Below are 23403 nucleotides of genomic sequence, written 5' to 3' on the forward strand. Positions count from 1 at the left end.
AGGCACAACTTGAGGCTGTGTCCCCTTGTTCTATTGCTGGTTGCCTGGCAGAAGAGCCCAACCCCACCTGGCTACAGCCTCCCTTCAGGTAGTTATAGACAGCAATGAGCTCTGCCTGAGCCTCCTCTTCTGCAGGCTGCACACTCCCAGCTCCCTGAGGCTCTCCTCATAAGGTTTGTGTTCCAGGCCCCTCACCAGCTTTGTCACCCTTCTCTTGGACCTGTTCCAGCACCTCAACATCTCTCTTGAATTGAGAGGTCCAGAACTGGATACAGAAGTTCAAGAACTTGAGGCATTGGGGCTGAAACAGGGGAGAGAGCCTCAGAGTGTTACTTTCTTTGTTGTCAGGCATCATACTTATGATCCACAGTGACAGAAATTGTAGGGCCTTTCTCTTTTGTGTCTTTTCACAAGGGAAAAATAATCAAACACACACATCCAGTGTGTATGTAATGATACAGTAATTTAGCAACAAAGTCAGGAACATGGAGCTGCTGAACTGCCAAGTTGGCTTCACAAATCCAATTTCCTGGTTCAGAGAGAAAAAATGATGAAAATAGCAGATTAAACCTGTAGCTTTTTGCCTGGTTGAAAAACCATAATAAAATTGTGGTCAGTACCCAAATGCTCACTGAAAAACATGCAGGAAACAAGTGTTGACTTAAAACTGTGTTGTGTCCTCTAACTGGGTTACAGTAAACAGCTGGGTTAAAGTAATAGCAGGTGTAAATTAAGGTCCAAGAAAGACAATCAAAAATATATGGATTTATGGAGCAAAGCTGGAGGTGAGTAGGCTCAGACTAGACATGAGGAGAAAGTTGTTGAGCATGAGAGTGGTGAGAGCCTGGAACGGGTTGCCCAGGGAGGTGGTTGAGGCCCCATCCCTGGAGGTGTTTAAGGCCAGGCTGAATGAGGCTGTGGCCAGCCTGATGTAGTGTAGGGTGTCCCTGGGCATGGCAGGGGGTTGGAACAAGATGATCCTTGTGGTCCCTCCCAACCCTGACTGACTCTGTGCTTTTCAAACTTGTTTAAATATCCCAAATCCATACAAAAGCTCTTGCAGAAGTCAATACAAGGCAGCCTGGCTAGCCTCCCAGAGCTCATCCTCACTTCTCTTCTTCTTTAATTCTGAGAATACTTTTTTGTGTTTTGAACTGTCCAGTTTGCCAGCAGTACAAAAGTGTTGCCTTTCAGTCAGGTCAAACTTGTATCTAATTAATTCCAATTCCCTTTCTTTTTTAATGGAAATAAAATCTGGCCCGTGTCAGGGACAACGTGGGTAGCAGGACCAGGTGATCATGCCCCTCTACTCAGTACTGGTGAGGCCACAGCTTGAGTACGGGATCAGTTTTGGGGCTCTTACTACAAGAGGGACATTAAGTTTCTGGAGTGGGTCCAGATAAGGGCAGTGAAGCTGGTGAAGGATCTGGAGAGGAAGTCCTGTGAGAAACAGCTAAGGGAACTGGGGTAGATTAGCCTGGAGAAGAGGAAGCTGAGGGGAGACCTCACTGCTCTATACAGAAAGGAGTCTGGAGTGAGGTGGGTGTTGGTCTCTTCTCCCAAGTAACTAGCAATAGCACAAGAGGAAATGGTCTCCAGTTGCAGCAGGAAAGGTTTAGTTTGGATGTTAGGAAAACATTCTTTATTGAAAGAGTGGTCAGGCATTGAAACAGGCTGCCCAGGGAAGTGGTGGAGTCACCAGCCCTGGAGGTGTTGAAAAACCATATCCACATGACATGGTTTAGTGGGCATGGTGGTGTTTGGTTAATGATTGGACTTGATGGACTTAAAGGTCTTTTCCACCCCTAATGATTCTGTGGTTCTGTCTTCCTGCTTCAATCACAGATCCTCCTCTGTGCTGCTTAACCTTACTCATTAAACACCCCTCACCACCCCCAGCATCCACTAAGCATTTCACCCTTACCCATCACCAGCCTGAAGAGTCACTCCTCAGTCATGAAAAGCATTTCCATCCTCGCTTGTAGGTTAGACCACCATGGCCCCAGGGGTGCTATTAACACTCTAAGCTCCTTTGGGCACTAACCACCCCCTTGTCCAGCATCTAGTAATCAGTCTATTATAGTGGCCCTTAGACATTACAGTGATTAAAGTAATCTTCCTATAACATGTCTTACTGTGCTGAAGCCAGCACTGTGGATCTGGTCTGGTTTTTCTCCGTAGCAGAATTTGACCCAGTATGGCTGGCTCCTCTGCCTCAGAATATTTAGGCCATTCCTGGTGCTGTGACAGTCTGAATAAAACCAGTTCTGCCCCAAATGACCAAAGGCAAGGTCTTTACACACAAACTGAGGGAGTAATGGAATCGTTTTGACTGGAAAAGAGCTTTAAGATGATTGAGTTCAGCTGTCAGCTCAACACCACCATGCTCACTAAACCACATCCCCAAGTGCCATGTCTGTGTGGTTTTGTGAACACCTCCAGGGCTGGTGGCTCCACCACCTCCCTGAACAGCCTGTTCCATGTGTGATTTCTGGTGTGCTTCTCCAATCAAAAAAAACACCACATGGGCTTCTTGGGTTGCCTTCATGTTCCCCTTTTTCTCCCTGACAGAGGGAAGAACCCATGCTGAGACACTAGGAAAACAGTGATCTGGGGCCGGTACTTCGGGTAGCTGTCTGCAGATCTGGGTCTGCTGTTTTAAATCATGCAGTGACAGGTCTCACCAGGCAGCAGGTTTTCCCCCCTGTTGTGAGCTTCCCCCTTATTAAGGTGTGGCTAAATTATTCCCCATTAAATGAAAAACATAAGCTTTCCAACCAGGCAGAAGGCTGGCAGGAAAATCGTAGCAACACAGAAACTCAGGGAAGCTTTAAACATCAGGTGCTGCACTGCCTTTTGTATGGTGCATCCTGTAAGAGCAGCTGAGTGAACTGGGATTGTTCAGTCTGCAGAAGAGGAGGCAGAAGGGAGACCTTCTTGCTCTCTACAGCTCCCTGAAAGGAGTTGGGATGAGGTCATGGCTGGTCTCTTCTTCCTAGTACCAAGTGATTGGATGAGAGTGGCCTCAAGTTACACCAGGGGAGGTTTGGGTTGGATATTAGGGAAAAATTCTTTATTAAAAAAAGGGTAAGGCATTGGAACAGGAGTCCCAGGGAAGTGGTGGAATCACCATCCCTGGATGTGTTCAAAAACAGCTGGACATGATCTTAAAGGTCTTTTCCAGTTGAAACAGTTCTGTGGTTCTCAACGTTAGGTAGCAAGGTAGTGCAGTCAGATGATGCTGTAAGCTTCCAGCAGTGGAAGGTGTTCAGATTTATCTGTTGAATCTTGCAGAACCACAGACAGATGCAGCTTGGCAGAGCCCCTCAGGAGTACCAAGTCCAACCTAGAGCCCTGCTCTACAATGTTCACCTTAAACCATGTCCCTGAGCACCACATCCAAACAACCCTTAAATGCATCTCGTCTGGGTGACTCCACCACCTCCCTGGGCAGCTCATTCCAGTCCCTGACCACTCTCTCCATGAAAAACTTTTTCCTGATGTCCAGTCTAAACCTCCCCAGTCTCAGCTTGAGACCATTCCCCCTTCTTCTGTCTCCAACTACTGCAAGAAGAGACCAGCAGTAGCCTCTCCACGATGTCCTTTCAGGTAGCTGTAGGCAGCAATAAGCTCTGCCCTCAGCCTCCTCTTCCTCAAACTAACCATCCCCAGCTCCCTCAGTCGCTCCTCATAAGATTTATTCTCCAGGCCCTTCCCCAGCTTCATTGCCCTCCTCTGAATCCACTCCAGCACCTCCACATCTCTCGTGTACTGTGGTGCCCAAAACTGAAGACAGCTCTCAAGGTGCGGCCTCCCCAAAGCCGAGTCCGAGGGGACAGTCACCTCCCTGCTGCTGCTGGACGCAGCATTTCTAATGCAAGCCAGGATGCTCTTTGCTCTGGGGCACTGTGAACAAGCTGTTTCTCTTTGCAGGGCCCTGACAACTGCGTCAAGTGTGCCCACTTCATAGACGGGCCTCACTGCGTGAAGTCCTGCCCAGCAGGAGTTCTGGGGGAGAACGACACCCTCGTCTGGAAGTACGCCGATGCCAACTCTGTCTGCCAGCTCTGCCACCCCAACTGTACCCGCGGGTGAGTGAAACTCTGCACTCAGTTGAGATGAGGGAGGCAGAGAAATAGGGGAGCAGCTCATCCTGAGCTCCTTCTCTTTCCGATGGTGCCGTTTCAAGAAGAAGGAGCAGGGAGCAAGAGAGGTCAGGGGGATGCAGATTGCAGGGTCACAGCATGTTAGGCGTTGGAAGGGACCTCTGGAGAGCAGGACCATAGAGTTTAGTGCAGGTCGCACAGGAATGCATCCAGACAGGACTTGAAAGTCTCCAGAGAAAGAGAAGGAGACTCCACAGCCTCTCTGGGCAGCCTGTTCCAGTGCTCTGTGACCCTTACAGTAAAGAAGTTCTTCCTCATGCTGAGGTGGAACTTCCTGTACTGTAGCTTGCATCCATTGCCCCTTGTTCTATCACAGGGCACAAGTGAGCAGAGGCTGTCCCTTCCTTCCTGACCCCCAGCCCTCAGGTATTTATAGACATTGATCAGATTCCCTCTCAGTCTTCTCCTCTTCAGACTAAACAGCCCCAGGTCCCTCAACCTCTCCTCATCAGGCAGTGCTGCAGTCCCTTCATCATCCCTGTAGCCCTCGATTGGACTCTCTGCAGGAGGTCCCTGCTCCTCTTGAACTGGGGAGCCCAGAACTGGACAATAAATAGGGAAAGGTTGTTGGGCCTGCACCATTATACAGAAGCAAAAGGGGAAAAAAGGACGAATGTTTGGAGGTTTGAAGCAGGTTTGCTCACTGATTTAAACAGCAAACTTCCTGGGATTTTGCAGAACTCACCCACCAGTGCTGCCCTGTCTTTTTTCCCTCCACCTGGCTTGGTGCTGTGTCTTCAGGTTCTGGGAGGAGCATCAGTGACACCTGGTGGATGCTGGGCTCTACGGGACTCAGTTTTCTCTGCACCTTTCATTTTTCAGGAGGGAGGTTCCAGTGGGGCACTGTACTGATGTTCTGGTTGTTTTTCTTCTTGCCATATGCTGGCCCTCGGTCTCTTAAAGCCTGGCTTGCCTCCTGAGTCTTTATGAATGGGCATCACAGTCTGTATGAGCCAGTTTGTCCTCATTTGGGAGCACCCTCAAACTGCTTCCTGTAGTGAGCTGTTGTGATGGTTTGGGTGTTCCCTGTTCCCCCACACTTTAAAAATCACCCAGACTAGACTCAGCCAGCTCTGGGAATATGAATGAAGCTTAGTATTTACAGCTGGCACAATATACAAGCAGATAGTTACAGTATATACAGTTATAGACAGAAATATACTAGGTAAAAGGTAATACAGAAACACAACTCCCCTCCCAGAAACCTGAGTCCCCAGGAGGGGCTCTGAACTGCCCTTTCTCCCTAACCCTACCCCTCTCAACCTTACCCCAGTCCCAAGGAAGAATGGAGGTTTGGCCAGGGGGTTAGGAAGCAAAGTGGATTAGAAAAGAAAATGGAGGGTGAGGCTAGAGAGTGAGATCCAGCTCAGCTCACCAGCAGCAGAGAAGACTCCCTTACCTATGTTTGGCTTTTTAGTCTTATACATCTCGGCAAGCCTATGAGGGAAGTAGACATCAGCACTGTTTTCCTTTCACAGCCTGTAATCTAATTCTTCTCACCAAAACCTTCTAGCTTGCTTCAAACTAGCACAGCTGTGAAGTGAAATGTATTTAACCTGCCTGACAACAACTAGTGACAGTCTCCTTCTTTGGTTTCTGATCTGGAAAGGACACAGGATGCAGGTTTTAGGGTTTGAGGCTTGATCGTTGGGCTGTGATGTTTTCAAAGCAAAATCCTAGCCCACATTTGGTGCTCCTACTCTGTACCCTGCAGGTCTGTCTGATCTAAAATCCTTCAGTAATATGCCTGTAATACATCTTGCAAGAGAGAAGTTGTGACATATCCAAACCAACCATCATCCCCTCATATATTAGTTATTTCAACTGCCAGGTCGTTAAAAAGCAGAGTGCCCAGGCCTGCAGCTTCATGGAGAAAAGGAGATGGAAGGTTAAACCAGCAAATAAAGGTCCCTTCCTAGTGCTGGTAGTGAATTCAGTGCTCAAGTTCCCAGGCAGCAGTGGGTTTGCTGTGATATACAGTGGTACACTCTATGTTTTGTTACAGTGGCAGGCAAGGCTTATCAGGGCTTCCTGGAAGATCACAGAATCCTTTTGGTTGGAAGAGATCTTTAAGGTCATTAAGTCCAACCATTAACTCCTCACTGCCAGGTCACCAATAATCCATGGCCCTCAGCACCACCTCTTTTAAATCCCTCGAGACATGGGGACTCAACCACTGCCCTGGGCAGCCTGCTCCAGGGTTTGGCAACACTTCTAGGGAAAAAAAAGCTAATATCCTACCTAAACTTTCCCTGGTGCAACTTGAGGCCACTTCTCTTAACCTATTGTCAGTGGGAAAAGAGGCTGACCCCCACCTTGCTCCAACCACCTTTCAGGTAGTTTTAGAGAGCAGTGAGGTCCCCCTGCAGCCTTCCCTCCAGATCAAACAACCCCAATTCCCTCAGCCACTCTTCACAAGATCTGTTCTCCAGACCCTTCACTTTATTGCCCTTCTCTGGACACACTCAAGGGTCCTCTGAAAATGGAATCATAGAATTACCAGGGATGGAAGGGACTTCAAGGATCATCTCCTTCCAACTGCCCTGCCGTGGACTTGACCTGAATGGATTTGTGTGGGGAATGACTCTGAAAAAGAAGGGGCCTGGTGAAAACTCTGCACTTCTCCTCTTTCTGCTTTCTGGTGTAGGGAAACAACTGCTTGGTCATTCCTCGGACTGCAGATAGTATCCCCTCAGAGAGGTGGTTTTTGCTGTTAGGAAGCACGTGGAGGACTCTCCACCAGAAGGTAGCATGGTAAACCAGAAATTTTAGGCCGAGGTAACTGGGACTACAGTCACATTCTGAAATGAAGAGAGGTCTTTCAATTTCACATCCTCCTCAGGAGAAGCTGCACGTGTGCTGCGTTGCATTAGCACATAGAAACCCCTGTGCAGATGGTAGAGTATGATAGGGTGAGGTCTTGGATTCCAGATGAGTTGTCCCTTGAGCATCTGATGAGAGGAGCCCAGTGCTGAGCAAGATGTGTCTCCTGTGACCCTAAGCAAGCTGCTGCCTTTGCTGTACACGTGCAGCCGCTCTGTGCATCCGGGAACCGATATGCACTGCACATCCAGGACACCAGGATCCACATTCTTGCATGGGAGCCCAGTGACCTCACAAGACCTTCCAGATGCTGTGTCTTGGAGCTCTGTGTTGGCCCAGAAACAAGGCAAATACACAAGATCAGATTAGTGAAAACAAACAAACAAGTAAAACCCAATAAAATGAGTAGTTGCTTCACCTCTTCCTTGTCCGGCCCTAGATCAGGTCATGAGATAAGCTCTGCAACTCCCCCTGCCATTTTGGACTTTTTCTGGTTCTTCCTCTGAGCAAGAAGGAATTAGAACAGTTTTCCTGGCAGACCTGCTGCTTAGCCCCTACTTGGCCTCCTCTGAAGTTGGTTTGGGATGGGCCATTTTCTTTTAAGTCAATGCAGGGGGCAGATATCTCAAACTGGACGTTTCTCCTTGCTGTGCCATGCTTTTCAGAGGTGATGCAACCCTCTCTGTAGTGCTCTCCTTTCTTGGTAGACACCACAAAGACCACAGTTCCCATAAAGAGCATACATCTTGTAGCCCAGCAGCACTTGGGGAATCTTAGAATCATAGAATGTCAGGGGCTGGAAGGGACCTGGAAAGCTCACATCCAGTCCAACCCCCTGCCAGATCACATTTCCTATACCAGATCACACAGGAACACATCCAGGCAGGTTTGGAATCTCTCCAGAGAGGGAGACTCCACAACTCCCCCAGGCAGCCTTTTCCAGTGCTTTGTCACCCTCACAGGGAAAAAAATACAGCTCATGTTTAAATGAAACTTCCTATGCCTCAGCTTCCACTCATTGCCCCTTGTCCTGTCACTGGGCAGCACCCAGCAGAGCCTGGCTCCAGCCTCCTGGCACTCACCCTGCACATATTCATAAACACTGATGAGGTCACCTCTCAGCCACCTCTTCTCCAAGCAGCACAGCCCAGCTCTCTCAGGCTCTCCTTGTAACAGAGAGGTTCCATTCCCTTCATCATTTTTGTGGATCTATGCTGGACACTCTCAAGCAGTTCCAGGACCCTCTTGAACCAAGGCAGAGTAGAGAGGCAGGAAAACCTATCTCGACTTACTAGCCACATCCTGGAATGGCATTTGCCCTCCTGACCACAAGAGCACATTGCTGGCTCATGGTCAACCTCCCATCAACTAGGACCCCCAAATCCTTTTCCCCTTTGCTGCCTTCCAGTAAATCAGTCCCCAAATTCATGGTGCCTGTCACACACCTGAGACCATCAGCTGGATGCAGCCACTGTGTTCACATCTGTATTGGTCTTTGCATTGGGCTGTCAAAAAAAAAGAATTTGGGGCATTTTTAATTCCAGTGGAGGATAAATGCTAGTAGAGTTTCTGGCTCTGTGGATTGTTGTACCTGTTTATGTTACCAGTAGCCTAAGACCTTAGATTTTGAATATGTGTGCCATGGACACTTACCATCAGGCTCTAGCCAAAGAGAATGCTGTCAAATCCTGTTCACAGAATCAGTCAGGGTTGGAAGAGACCACAAGGATCAGCTAGTTCCAACCCCCTGCCATGCCCAGGGACACCCTACACTACATCAGCCTGGCCACAACCTCATCCAGCCTGGCCTTAAACACCTCCAGAGATGGGGCCTCAGTCACCTCCCTGGGCAACCCATTCCAGGCTCTCACCACTCCCATGGTGAAGACCTTCCTCCTCACGCCCTGTCTGAACCTACCCACCTCCAGCTTTGCTCCATTCCTCCTAGTTCTGTCATTCCCTGATAGCGTAAAAAGTCCCTCCCCAGTTTTTTTGTAGGTCCCTTTCAGATACTGTTTACTGATGGGAGTGTGTATCTGCTACCCAAGTTTTCCTTTGCAACAGAAAGACTGCAAAGTGGAACCTTCTACATAGCAGGAAGCAAGAACTCTGCAGGAGAGTCTGCAGTGACAAGTTCTGCCCCTTTGCAGGCTACTTCTGTTGTTCCCCACGATCAACCCTGAGCTTTCTGCACTAATGCAGATGTCCAGGCAGAGCCAGGGAATTCAGCTCCATTTGAGTGTTGCGTATTTGTATCCTCTCTCCATTCTACCACGATGGAAAACTGTTTTCAATTGTTCTTTAAACTGAGCATGCAGCATAACTCTGCCTGTAGCTGCAAGATCTTGGAGCAAGGCCATTGGCTGATATTTAGTGGACTCTGTTACAAATTCTTGTGTTAGTACTTGGACTGCTCTGAAACACAAACTTTTCAATCAGTAGCCCTCTTCTTAGCTGGAATTACAGAAGTCTGCATGCCAGAGCTAATATGTTTGTAACATTCATTTGTTTTCACAGGTGCAAAGGACCAGGTCTTGAAGGTTGTCCAAATGGGTGAGTATTTCATCTGCTACAATTGAGGACAGAGCTGGAAAGAATGCATGTGTGTTTACATTCCCACATTGGACACTGCAAGGCTGGGACTAAAGTTCAGTGTTCAGTTGTGTGCAGCAAAGTGACAGAGCAAGCTCCTACCTATAAAAATTGTTTGAAGAGCTGAGAAATATCCCTGCTGGCACAAGACTCCAAAACCTTCTTCTGCTTAGCTTGTAATGGTGGGATCCATTGCTGGAGGACCAAAGGAGGAGTTGAAGGAAGAAAAGAGTGTGGCAGAGAGATGTTTAGGGTTTACATAGCTATCTGCATTACAGGGAATTCATCTCAAGAGACCCATGGAGTCTTTTCCAGCCCTGCTACCACAGAATCACAGATTGGTGGAGGTTTGAATGGATGTTGTAGCCAGGTGGGGGTTGGTCTGTTCTGCCAGGCAAGCAGCAACAGAACAAGGGGACACAGTCTGAAATTGTGCTGGGGGAAGTACAGGCTGGATGTTAGGAGGAAGTTGTTGGCAGAGAGAGTGATTGGCATTGGAATGGGCTGCCCAGGGAGGTGGTGGAGTCACCATCCCTGGAGGTGTTCAAGAGGCACTTAGTGCTGTGGTCCAGTTGACTGGAAAGGGCTGGGGGATAGGTTGGACTGAATGATCCTGGAGGTCTCTTCCAAGCTGGTTGATTCTATGATTCCATGGCTTCCAGAAACCGTCTTGTCCAACCCCCCTTGCTAAGCAGATTCATCTAGATCAAGTTGGCCAGGCTTGTGTCCAGGCAGGTTTTGAAAGTCTCCAGAGAAGAGACTCCACAACCTCTCACGTTGCACTGTTTGGCCTGATGACTTGCTTCAATCAAACAGGCTTCTCTGACTAAAAGAGAAGGCTTTTAGCTTCTGGCCACTGTGTCATCCTATAGCCAGAGAAATTCAGCATAGAGGAACTGTTAAAAAATGACTCTTCAGTAGTGATCCCTGGGGCAAGTTAGTAGGAGCTGTGGCGGGTTCAGTAGAGGCTAAAGACTGTCTAAGCAGTGGTTAACAAACAACCTTGGTAAACAGGTTTTTCTTTTCAATGTGAGTTTGAAATGACTCAGGCTCTCATAAGGAGACAGCAGTCTCTACAGGCAGCATGGACAGTTCACACAGTACCTGGCCTCAGACACTTATCCTTAGGGAGAGGTGCCCAAGCCCTGCCCAGTGATGATGAGACGTCAGCTTCACTGCTGGTATCAGAGCTCCATGTGCCTTCTTGATGCCACTTTCTCTCTGTGTGCTTCATTTATCTAATCAGATGCAGGCTGCCCCTGGCTTGCATACGTAGGCTGCCCAGGGATGTGGTGGAGTTGCTGTCCCTGGAGGTGTTCAGGCAGAGACTGGATGAGGCACTTAGTGCCATGGTCCAGTTGATTGGACAGGGCTGGGTGCTAGGTTGGCCTGGATGAGCTTGGAGGTCTCTTCCAACCTGGTTGATTCTATGATCACGTATTTGATGATTGTGTTCTTGTTGGGTTCATCAAAGAGAGGAGAAATCTCCTTGCTTAAGCTGTGAGGATCAGCTAAGTTTGTGAGTTTTGAGAGACAAGTGAAGACTTTGAGCAGGTTGCTGGATGATGAACTTAAAAATATAGATGCCCAAGACACCTGAAGTGTCAAATAGGCTTAAGAGAACATCAAAACGTAATGCTCCATGCAACCTCCATAGGGCTTTTCAAAACCCTTTTGCTTAAGCATTTTTGTCTCATTTTGTATGCTCTCCTGTCTTGCAGCTCCAAAATCCCATCTATAGCAGCTGGCGTTGTCGGAGGCCTCCTGTGCCTGGTAGTGGTGGGTTTGGGCATTGGCCTCTACTTGCGGAGACGCCACATCGTCAGAAAGCGGACCCTGCGCCGGCTGCTGCAGGAGAGGGAGGTGAGTGCCACCAGCACAGCCACAGCACCAGCTGCTCTGCTGGGGACAATGGCTGCTGTCCTCCTCGTACCTTGAAAAGCACCATGCATATGCCCTTGGGTTGGCCAGAAAGACAGAAAAGAGGAAGACTCTGCCACCACTCCGAGCAACCCATTGCAGCTTCTGCCAGGCAAGCAGCAACAGAACGAGGGGACACAGTCTCAAGTTGTGCCAGGGGAGGTCTAGGCTGGATGTTAGGAGGAAGTTGCTGGCAGAGAGAGTGATTGGCATTGGAATGGGCTGCCCAGGGAGGTGGTGGAGTCACTGTCCCTGGAGGTGTTAAAGCAAAGCCTAATTGAGGCACTTAGTGCCATGGTCTGGTTGACTGGACAGGGCTGGGTGCTAGGTTGGACTGGCTGAGCTTGGAGCTCTCTTCCAACCTGGTTGGTTGATTCTATGAAATGGCAGTCGCCAGTCTGGGATTGATTTTACCTTTGAAATTTGGAGCTACTTGAGATACTCATTGCTGCAAGTCAGAGTGGACCTCTCATAAACTTGCAGGTGTTGATTATTTTAAAGGAGGATTGAGCTGGTTCCCTTAAGTGTGCTGCTTGCTGTGCTCCTGGGCTGTATGTCCTTCTAACATTGTCTTCTTTCTGCACCAGCTTGTCGAGCCACTGACACCCAGCGGGGAGGCACCAAACCAGGCTCATCTGAGAATCTTAAAGGAAACAGAATTTAAAAAGGTCAAAGTTTTGGGCTCTGGAGCTTTTGGCACTGTTTACAAGGTAAGATCACAATGTTTATCAGCCTAATCAGGAGCAGTGTGGCCAGTAGGACAAGGGAGGTTATTCTTCCATTGTACTCAGCACTGGTCAGGCCACACCTTGAGTGCTGTGTCCAGTTCTGGACTCCTCAATTCAAGAGAGATGTTGCAGTACTGGAAGGTGTCCACAGGAGGGCGACAAATCTGGTGAGCGGCCTGGAGCACAGCCCTGTGAGGAGAGGCTGAGGGAGCTGGGGGTGTGCAGCCTGCAGCAGAGGAGGCTCAGGGCAGACCTCACTGCTGTCTACAACTCCCTGAAGGGAGGCTGTAGCCAGATGGCGGTTGGTCTCTTCTGCCAGGCAACCAGCAACAGAACAAGTCTCAAGTTGTGCCAGGGCAGGCCTAGGCTGGATGTTAGGAGGAAGTTCTTCCCAGAGAAAGTGATTTGCATTGGAATGGGCTGCCCAGGGAGGTGGTGGAGCTGCTGTTCGTGGAGGTGTTCAAGAAAGGACTGGATTGGGCACTTAGTGCCATGTTCTATTTGGTTGGACAGGGTTGGGTGCGAGGTTGTACTGGACAAGCTTGGAGGTCTCTTCCAACCTGGTTGATTCTGTGATTCCATCTCACTTCCTCATGCAGAAGCTACCCAAATAAATACCACCAGTGCAGGTTGGGGTTGCCCTGCTGGAAAGCAGCTCTGTAGAGATAGTCTTTGAAGTCCTGGTGGACAGCAAGTTCTGCATGAGCAAGTAATGTGCCCTCTAGCCAAAAGAGCCAATGGTATCCTGTGGTGCATCAGGAAAAGTGTGACCAGCAGGGCTAGGAAGGTTCTTCTCCCCCTCTACTCTGCCCTGGTGAGACCACACCTGCAATACTGTGTTCAATTTTGGCTCCCCAGTTCAAGAGAGACAGGGAGCTGCTGGAGAGAGTCCAGCAGAGAGCCACAAGGATGCTTGGGGGACTTGAGCCCCTAAAAGAGAGACTATGAAACCTGGGGCTGTTTAATCTGGAGAAGAGAAGACTGGTATACAAATATCTGAGGGTGTCAGGTGGATGGGGCCAATCTCTTTTCAGTGGTCAGCAGCAATAAGACAAGGAGCAGTGGCTACAAACTGGAGCACAGAAGGTTTCACCTCAACATGAGGAGAAACTTCTTTACAGAGAGGGTGACAGCACTGGAACAGGCTGCCCAAGGAGGTTCTGGGGTCTCCTTCTCTGGGGACTTTCAGAACCTGCACCTGCATTAATTGCATTTTCCACCTGCAAGAGTTCACAGAATGGTAGACGCTGGAAGGGACCTTTGAGGATCATCTGGTCAAACCCCCTTCTAGAGCAGGATGATCTAGAAACACATCCAGTTTTGGATGCTTCCAGAGATGCAGCCTCCGCCACCTCTCTGGGCAGCATGTTGCAGTGCTCTGCCACCCTCAAACTGAAGCATTTTTAGCTTATGTTGACATGGAACTTCCCATGTTGTCGTTTGTGTCCATTGCTCCTTGTCCTATCTGTCGACACATCCTCCTGGTAGTTGCCCTTTAGAGGGCATTAGTGAGATCAGAGCTGCTCTTTATGCATCTCTTGTGCTATCTAAGCAGAGATGGTAGTGAACATGGTTCTCCCAAACGCTGGTAGAGGTGACCAAAGAGAAATGCAATTCACTCCACGAGCAGGATTTTGCTAACACCCACAAGACTTTTTTGTTTCCTATAGAATCATAGAATCAAGCAGGTTGGAAGAGACCCCCAGGCTCATCCAGTCCAACCTAGCCCTAGCCAATCAACCAGACCATGGCACTAAGTGCCTCATCCAGGCTTTTCTTGAACACCTCCTGGGATAGCAACTCCACCACCTCCCTGGGCAGCCCATTCCAGTGCCAATCACTCTCTCTAGGAAGCACTTAACTATTTTTATTGTCTGCCATCTTCCCAGAATATTTAAGTCTACTCAGAAGCTATAAAATGCATATGGAATTGTGAGAATTTACCTGTTGGATACGAGACTGAATAACTCTTTGTACTTCTTTCGCTAGGGACTTTGGATCCCAGAAGGGGAGAAGGTCAAAATCCCTGTTGCCATTAAGGAATTGAGAGAGGCTACATCACCAAAAGCCAACAAGGAAATACTTGATGTAAGTTTTCATGGGTTTTTTGTCAAGTTGTCAGTGGTCTGTGGATTTTCTTCTGTAACTACTAAAGGCATTTCAGGATTTTGGGTGGGGAGAAGTTTTGCATCCCAGACTGAGTTCTCCATGGTCATCTCAGCAAGCAGGAGTTGTTCCTTTCCCTCTACTCTGCTCTTGTAAGACCCCCACCTGCAGTACTTCACCCGGTTCTGGGGTTCACAACGCAAGAAGGACATCAAACTTGTGGAGTGGGTCCAAAGGAGAGCCACAAAGATCAACAGAGGGCTCAAGCATCTCCATTATGATGACAGGCTGAGAACCTTGGGACTGTCCAGTTTGGAGAAGGAAAGGCACTGGGGAGACCACAGAGTACCTGAAGAGGGCTTATAAGAAAGATGGGAAGGGATTTCTTACAAGGGCTTGCTGTGGCATGATAAGAGAGGATGGATTGAAGCTTGAGGAGGGTGGATTTAGGCTGCATATTAGGAAGAAATTTGCCCAGTGAGATTTTGGATGTCCCCTCCCTGAATGGGTTCAAGGCCAGTTGGATGAGGCCCTGAGCAACCTGGTCTAGTAGAAGGCATCCCTGTCTATGTTGGGTGGTTGGAGCTAGCTCATCTTAAAGGTCTTTTCCAACCCAAACCATTCTATGATTATAGAATCACAGAACTAGATAACAGACCTAGAAGTACTGGACTTTACAGCCCAGTCTGTTGAGTGCTTTTGTGTCTCCAGTGAACCCTGTGCTCCAAATCCTGCTGCTATACTTGTGAGGTAGCATGTAAGCAGAACTCAGGAGCATACATTTACACCTAACTCTCTTTACTGTGATACTTCAGACCTTAAACTGTGCCATTCATTACCGTTATGGCAGCACCAAAACCAGTAACCAGAGTTCCAGTGATACTTGAATCCTGACCCTGCTGTTCTTTGGTTGCAGAGAATTAAAATAACCATAAATCCAAAAGCAAAGAAAAACTATCCCAGTTGTCTGATTTCCCTACCATAAAGCAAGAAATGATCTCACTTCCTGGGAATTGCATTTTGTCACTTAGACAGAGCTCATCACTTCAGAAAACATGGCTAAAGTTTATGAAACTAGGCTATGGAAGTGTAGAATCATAGAATCATTTGGGTTGGAAAAGACCTTTAAGATCATTGAGCCTGACCATTCTCTAACTTCATCAAGTCTGGTGCTAAACCATGTCCCTCAGCAGCACATCTCTGCCTCTTTGAAATGCCTCTAGTGAAGGGGATTCAATCACCTCACTGGAGAGCCCATTCCAGTCTTTGGCCTTTCAGTTAAGACGTTTCCAGTCTTTGGAGTAACCCTTTCAGTTAAGACATTGCCAGTCTTTGGAGTAACCCTTTCAGTTAAGACGTTTCACAGAATCACAGAATTAACCAGGTTGGAAAAGACCTCTGAGATCATCAAGTCCAACCTATCAAACCTGTCCCTTCTAATTAACTAACCCATGGCATTAAGTGCCTCATCCAGCCTCCTTTTAAATACCTCCAGGGATGGTGACTCCACCACTTGCCCAGACAGCCCATTCCAATGGGTAATCACTCGGTGAAGAATATCTTCCTGGTGTCCAGCCTGATTGCCCTAGCATCCATCCTAAACATCACCTGATGCAACTTGAGGACATTTCCTCTTGTCCTAAATGAAGTAATATTCATTCTGGTTTTAGTTTAGTCTCAAGCCCTAGGTCCTGAAGCCATGTGGCTCAGGTCCCTCCATCCCTTGCCTGCTGGTCCCTTCTTTTGCTGGCATTCTTTGCTTTGAGAAGCTGGCAAAGATGCTGCTCAGCTGCCTGCCCTGAGACCTGCCCCTTATTTCCCTCTTCACAGCAGTAAGGAGCATAACACAGCCTTTGCAAAGGATGCTTTCTTCAAGGCAGGGTTGGATGGGGCCTGGAACAACCTGTTCTGGCAGGAGTTTGGAACAAGATGGTCTTTAAGGTCCATCCCTGCTCATGGCAGGAGTTTGGAACAAGATGGTCTTTAAGGTCCCTTCCAACTCAACCCATTTTGTGATTGTGTGATGTGGACTTACCTGCATTAAGTTCCTGTGTACTGAAGGCAGGGTTAATGAAGTAGCCTGCAGTACTGCATCCTGCCTTCAGCAGGTCAGGATAGTCGCAGGACTCAGGCAGCAGAGGCAAGGACTGCACGACGTTCAGTGATGTCAAACCACTTTCTCTTTCCAAGGTGTCTGCAGCATATCCTCACCTTATCACTTTGTTTCCTTTGAGTTAGGATGCTTAACAAAAAGCTCTTGCTTTTCCCCCAGCCCTGTTCATTTGTTGAGACGATTGGGTTGGTGGGACTCATCCCTTCCATTTAAAAATACAAACCCATGAAAGAAGTCAGACTGATGACTCCAAAAAGGTTCTCTCAAACCAGAGTTTTTGGTGCAAACCCAGCTTTTCAAGGTCACTGAAACCTCAGAGGTAATAATGTCCAATTAGAGATGATTTGTCTTAGAGAAACGTGCTGGGCATAGACCGAGTGCAGCATCGTTGCCGTGCACAAGCCAGGCAAGCTCTCGCTGGCTTTATTAGGGTAGGGCTAATTCAGAAGGCTGTTGATGAATACCACGCATACTTGGAGCAGGTCAGAGTGTACCACAGACATTTCCAAGATAAACAGTTGAAACAAAGGTCCACTTTAATGTCTTGGGCTACTTAGAGGGCCCCCCAACTGCACAATAGCTCCCTTCTGCTCCCTGTGAGGAGGTGGTGGCCTGTGTCACTGAATGGAAGAGGCAGTGTCAAGGCTTGGCTGCTCTCTGAAAGCTCTGTGGCCCCTACGCCCACCCTGCTCTTTCAGCAGCCCAGTTCTCAAGCCCCAGGTCAGCCCCCTGCAGGCTGTGCAGCAGGTGGGCAGTGAGAACAGCTCCAGCTCTGCTGCCCCGAACACAGGACGTTTCACTTGAACTTAAGGAAGAATTTCTTTTCTGAGGGGGTGTCAGAGCACTGGAACAGGCTGCCCAGAGAGGTTCTGGAGTCTCCTTCTCTAGACACTTTCAAGAGCTGCCTGCCAACAATCCTGCATAACCTGCTCTGGATGATCTTGTGCTAGCAGGGGGATTGGACTGGATGGTCTCCAGACATCCCTTCTATTCCATACCAATCTGTCATTCTGTGAATATAAGGTGGATCTGAAGCCCAACAGTAAGGCAAGGAGCAGGTGCTCTGCACCAGTATGACAGCTCTTGAAAGCTTAGGGAGCTACTGCACAGTCTCTGCTTACATCTGAGCACCTACATAACTGAACAGCACATTGAGTTCTTACTTTATCTTCCCTTGGGCTAGCCTAAAGAATCAGTATTAGTTGACAAGAGAGTTGTTTTTCAATGCCTTGCTCACATCCTGCAGTAGGTTGAGGAGCCCTTACCCAGTTCTACCAGAGATCACCTTTAACCTGGCTGCCTGCAGACTATTTTAGTCCCAGAGACTTCAAAACAAGAATACTAAGGAGTGGAAAGCTGCATTACATCATGTTTTCCTTCAGCTGGCACATCAAATAATACCAAAGCCAACAAACATTGCTTAAGTGTTGGGGTTGCTTATTTCTTGAATATCACTGCTGTAATAACTTAGTTTAATAATAGTTCTTACCAGCTGCAGAGCTATGTGGCATCCATGGCAAGCTGGTTAGGTGATGAGTGAAGTGCTATGGTATTTCATTCCCTGCTCTTAGAAAGTGCAGGTGTGCTCCTTCTGCTACAGTAGTGGCCTGGCTTTTGGTTTAAACTCTAGGGGTGCTGCTAGCCTAATGTTGAGTTGCTGAGGGACAACAAATTGGTGTCACTCCAGATGCTGAGTTGAGAACTTGACCTCGCTGCATGGGCACATTACCATTTATGTCCCATTTGTGTTGGCTTTCAATTAAATGTTTTCACATTTGGCCAGAAGAAAATCAGGCACAGACAAAGTTCATTTAAAAAAATGGCAACTTCAGTTCCAGGATTTTTTTCCCCCTGTTGGAATCCCTTCTTTGAGCTAGCACTCAGACCACTGGATGTCAGTTCAAACACAGATCTCAAATTTAAATCCCAAAGTAGCTTTTGAACCCAAAAATAAACCCCACAAAATCTGGAGTATCTACCCTCTGGCCATGTTAAAGGATGTCTTCAGTGTGTCTGGTCCATGCTGCCCCAGCCTCTGAAGAGTTTCTCAGTCTCTCTTCCTAGGGGCAATGCTCAAGTCCCACTCGTGGCTCTCTGCTGGACTCTTTCCAGCAGGTCCCTGTCTCTCTTGAACTTGGGGCCCAAAACTGGACACAGTATTCCAGGTGTGGTTGAGATGCTTGAGCGTGTCCAGAGAAGGGCGACGAGGCTGGGGAGAGGCCTTGAGCACAGCCCTACGAGGAGAGGCTGAGGGAGCTGGGATTGGTTAGCCTGGAGAAGAGGAGGCTCAGGGTAGACCTTATTGCTGTCTACAACTACCTGAGGGGTGGTTGTGGCCAGGAGGAGGTTGCTCTCTTCTCTCAGGTGGCCAGCACCAGAACGAGAGGACACAGCCTCAGGCTGTGCCAGGGGAGATTTAGGCTGGAGGTGAGGAGAAAGTTCTTCACTGAGAGAGTCATTGGACACTGGAATGGGCTGCCCGGGGAGGTGGTGGAGTCGCCGTCCCTGGAGCTGTTCAAGGCAGGACTGGACGTGGCACTTGGTGCCATGGTCTGGCCTTGAGCTCTGTGGTAAAGGGTTGGACTTGATGATCTATGAGGTCTCTTCCAACCCTGATGATACTGGGATACTGTGACTAGAGGGGTCCTTCAGTTTTGTCCCCAGGGTTTCTGCTTGGTGTACCAGTCATGGGAGACTCGTTCCTCTGCAGCATCTCAGTGATGCTGCAGTGTTTGGAATGTACACTTTGCACCGAGAGTCAAAACTTCCAGTCCGCAGAGTGGGCCATACAAGTATTTGGTACAGGCACAGAGCTGGCATAGATTATTTAACAACCTCTCATTGCCTACCACCTCCAGCCATTTCTGTTTTCCCAGAGGGATGGTTTGACATGGCTTTTGTTGCTTTCCACTCAGGAAGCGTACGTGATGGCCAGTGTTGACAACCCGCACGTGTGCCGCTTGTTGGGAATCTGCCTCACTTCTACTGTGCAGCTCATCACACAGCTGATGCCTTACGGCTGCCTCCTCGATTACATCCGAGAGCACAAGGACAACATTGGCTCCCAGTACCTTCTCAACTGGTGTGTGCAGATTGCAAAGGTAAGGGCAGCAGCAGGCCTCCAGCTGAGGTACAGCTCAGACTCCAGCAGACAGATCTGACACCACACAGCCTATGTACTCACTGGGCTGTGTAAATCTTTCCGTGTCACCACACAGTTCCTAGATACCTTACACATGACACTGTCACTGTGTCTTCAACAACAGTGTGCCCAGGTGGCCAAGAGAGCCAGTGGCATCCTGGCCTGCATCAGGAATGGTGTGACCAGCAGGAGCAGGGAGGTCATTCTGCCCCTGTACTCTGCACTGCTTAGACCACACCTTGAGTGCTGTGTTCAGTTCTGGGCCCCCCAGTTTAGGAGGGACATTGAGATGCTTGAGCGTGTCCAGAGAAGGGCGACGAGGCTGGGGAGAGGCCTTGAGCACAGCCCTAGGAGGAGAGGCTGAGGGAGCTGGGATTGGTTAGCCTGGAGAAGAGGAGGCTCAAGGAGGACCTTATTGCTGTCTGCAACTACCTGAGGGGTGGTTGTGGCCAGGAGGAGGTTGCTCTCTTCTCTCAGGTGGCCAGCGCCAGAACAAGAGGACACAGCCTCAAGCTGTGCCAGGGGAGATTTAGGCTGGAGGTGAGGAGAAAGTTCTTCCCTGAGAGAGTCATTGGACACTGGAATGGGCTGCCCGGGGAGGTGGTGGAGTCGCCGTCCCTGGAGCTGTTCAAGGCAGGATTGGACGTGGCACTTGGTGCCATGGTCTAGCCTTGAGCTCTGTGGTAAAGGGTTGGACTTGATGATCTCTGAGGTCTCTTCCAACCTTGGTGATACTGTGATAACCGACTGTTGTCAAGCTGCTGAGCAAACTTTAACTGTCTCCTAGACAGTGTAGTATTAGCACCAAGATGTGTGTGTCCAAACCAAACACCCAGTCATGAAATGACAATGTGATGCGACAGAGCGGTGGCAGGGAGAGGGCAGAATTCACAAGGACAAGTGGTAGGTGTTGGAAGGGAACCCTGGAGGTCATTTAACCCCTTCTAAAGCAGAGTCACCCAAAGCAGGTTGTCCAGGATCATGTCCTGGGGGGGGGAGGGTTTGAATGTCTCCAGAGAAGGCGACTCCACAGCCTCTCTGGGCAGCCTGTTCCACTGCTCTGTCACACTCACAGTGAAGAAGTTCTTTCCTTATGCTCAGAGCACCTTCAGCAATTCCTGTGCTAACCTCCTGCTTCCAGCAGTGGATTTCTTTGGGCTGTGCCACAGGACAAACACTGAGGTTGAAGAAATCTTATGTTGAGTACTTCTTATGTGTCTCTGAGAATTTCAGGCTGAAATCTCTGAATTCCTGGGGATGGAAACTGCTGGTAAATATTGAAGAGGTTGAGGGGAGACCTTCTTATTTTCTACAGTCACCTGAAAGAAGGCTCTAGTGGAGCGGGGAGTGAGTCTCTTCTCTCAAGTAACTAGTGATAGGATGAGAGAAAATGGCCTCAAGTTGCACCAGGGGATGTTTAGATTGGATGTTGGGGAAAATTTCTTTACGGAAAGAGTGGTCAGGTGCTGGAACAGGAGTCCCAGGGAAGTGCTGGAGATGTTAAAAAGCCATATGGACATGGCACTTCAGGGCACGGCTTAATGGCAGTGGTAGTATTGGGTTGATGCTTGGACTTAGGGATTTGAAGGGTCTTGTCTAGCCAAAGAGATTCTGTGAATAAATGACCAGCTTCATTCTAGCAGAGGCTGGTGTGAGCAGAAAACATTTGGGCACTCCAGGGCTGTTTGTAATCTCCAGGCACTAAGTTGGTGCCTGTCATCTCATTGGAATGGCCACAGTGCAAAAGAAAAAGCACCTTATCGCTCCTGGTGCTGCTTGCCAAGGAGAAGAGCAGCAAACGAGGCTGAAGCACAGCCTCTAGCCCTTAGCAGCAACATGCTGGTTTTGGAATGTGGATTGCCACTAGCAAGCATGGAAGAATGGAGCAAAACCAGCCGTGAAATAGCTGCAGTTTGTTTGAGGCTCATCCTATGAGACAGCAATATCCCAAAAACACGGCTGCCTCAGCACCGCTTGGTGGGGGAATGCCAGTCTGCCAGCTAACCACACACTTACAGCCTTATTGCTCCCTGGAGACCTTGTACACATCCCAGGCTTGCCTGGCTGCGGTTTGCTTGCAGGAAACATGCTGAGGACTTGAGAAATTCAGCCACCAAAAGCACACAGAGCATGTTTTTCATCTCGGTGTGTGTACTTCTTTCCCACCGGCTCCATAGCCAAGTGAATTTTACTTGATCTGTCCACCCGGGATGCCAGTTGCATTTTGGGACTCCTTTGCTCTCGTTTCAAATCAATTACTGCTCTGTCCTGGTTGCAGTCTCTTTGGACAATGAGCTGGAGGCACCATTTCCCTCCTCCTCCTCCTTCTTGTTAATTTGTAAGGTGGCAAAATCAGTCCCCAGATAGATCCTTGGGGCATCGCTTGCCCAGGAGGTTGCCATTCACAATTGTTGGCTTCTGTTTGATTTTTTTCATGTTGGTTCAGAGCTTGCCCATAGCAACATCTACCCTCTCTGGCTATGCCTGACCTTCAGCATAGTCCTTTGTGCTGCTCCTCACTGAAGTTCTCCTCAAAGCACTCATAAACTGTGCATACAGCTTTTTCCCACCAGTATGTTTGGTGCTACCACTCTGATAAAATCACGGCAGACTTTTGGACGTTCTCTCACTCTTAGGAAAAAAAGTGCTTTTGGAGGGGGAAAAATGTGGAAACAGACATATTTATGTCTGGTAACTGACCAGCAGGAGGCAAGTTCCCTGGGAAGCTTAGTTTTGTTTCTGTTTTCACAGCTTTGAAATGAGTTTTCTTTGCATCTTTCACAAACATGATCTTTCATTGAGGTATGGGCTCCTGCTCTTCAAACAGAGCGTAGACACTCCATGGGAAGTAACTCTGAACACACTGGTCTCACACTGCAAGATGAGAAATGGCTGGTACCCCTGGCCTGCACTCAATCAAGGATCTGCTGAACTTTCCAGACAAGCAGTTCAACATCTTTGGTGTGCAGTTATGTCTCTTAGCCATCAACATCTTAACCAGCTTGGTGTGAAACTCATCCTCCTGCTTTCAGCAGCTTTGCGTCTCAGTAAGTCCCCGCAGCAAGGCCGTTTTGGTGTCCTGCTAGGGCTAGATGACATGATTGTTATTTTCTTTAAGATGTTCTGTTTTCTGTCAGCAGCTTAAGGTTTTTTGTTTGCAGAGCTCTGCTGGCTAAATGTCTTTTTGTGTAATTAAATCCACGCTTGCAGTGGCACCCAGCCAGTTTGTTTGGGTGGTTTGTTTTGGCAACATGAACAGCGCTTGGGTGAAGTTGTGCTGAGGGACTCGGGTGGAGGATTCGATGGTGGTCCAGGTTAGCAGTGGGCTTAGGAAGGGGGTGGTGGCTGGAAAGGAATGATTCCCTCCAGCGCTCTGTCTTCAACCTGATCATTTTGGCATGGACTTTGTAGGCTTGAAGTGCTTCTTCTGTTAATTCTCGCCTCATAAAAAGTCGGAGCACATAAGCTGCCGCCAGCAGAGCCCTGCAGCCTGGCAGTCATTGTGGCTGGGAGAAAATAATCTTGCAGGAAACTTAGAAATCCTGAACTTTTTCTGTTCTGTGCTCCAAGAGACTGGTGTTAAGGGAAAGGGGAATGTTCTCTGTGGTCAGAAACACAGCTGGTAGGTTCATGCTTTAGAAGTCAGAGCAGCACAATTAGTCCTGTTCTTCCTCGAGAGGCAGTTGTACCAGAGGAAGCACGTGTGCTATGGGGAACCCAGTCTAACCATGGGAGAGGCAGTGAAACTGGAAGAACTTGCCTTTTCAAAGAGGAGTTAGAGTGGAAAAGATGTACATCTTGAGCTCAGCCATG

The 23403-nt window shown here is 48.7% G+C and overlaps 1 protein-coding gene across 3 annotated transcripts in view; it reads left to right on the forward strand.

The window, feature by feature from the left end:
* EGFR (epidermal growth factor receptor) overlaps positions 1 to 23403 on the forward strand; it is a 221087-nt gene that overhangs the window by 177016 nt on the left and 20668 nt on the right. For all 3 annotated transcript variants that reach the window (XM_064169565.1, XM_064169562.1, XM_064169564.1), the window contains exons 16-21: positions 3934 to 4091; positions 9507 to 9542; positions 11303 to 11444; positions 12089 to 12211; positions 14219 to 14317; positions 19364 to 19549. In XM_064169565.1, coding sequence (XP_064025635.1) covers positions 3934 to 4091; positions 9507 to 9542; positions 11303 to 11444; positions 12089 to 12211; positions 14219 to 14317; positions 19364 to 19549 — 744 coding nt within the window. The remainder of the gene's footprint in view (positions 1 to 3933; positions 4092 to 9506; positions 9543 to 11302; positions 11445 to 12088; positions 12212 to 14218; positions 14318 to 19363; positions 19550 to 23403) is intronic.

This window comes from Pogoniulus pusillus, chromosome 32 (assembly GCF_015220805.1).
Source record: "Pogoniulus pusillus isolate bPogPus1 chromosome 32, bPogPus1.pri, whole genome shotgun sequence".
Taxonomy (NCBI): Eukaryota; Metazoa; Chordata; class Aves; order Piciformes; family Lybiidae; genus Pogoniulus; species Pogoniulus pusillus.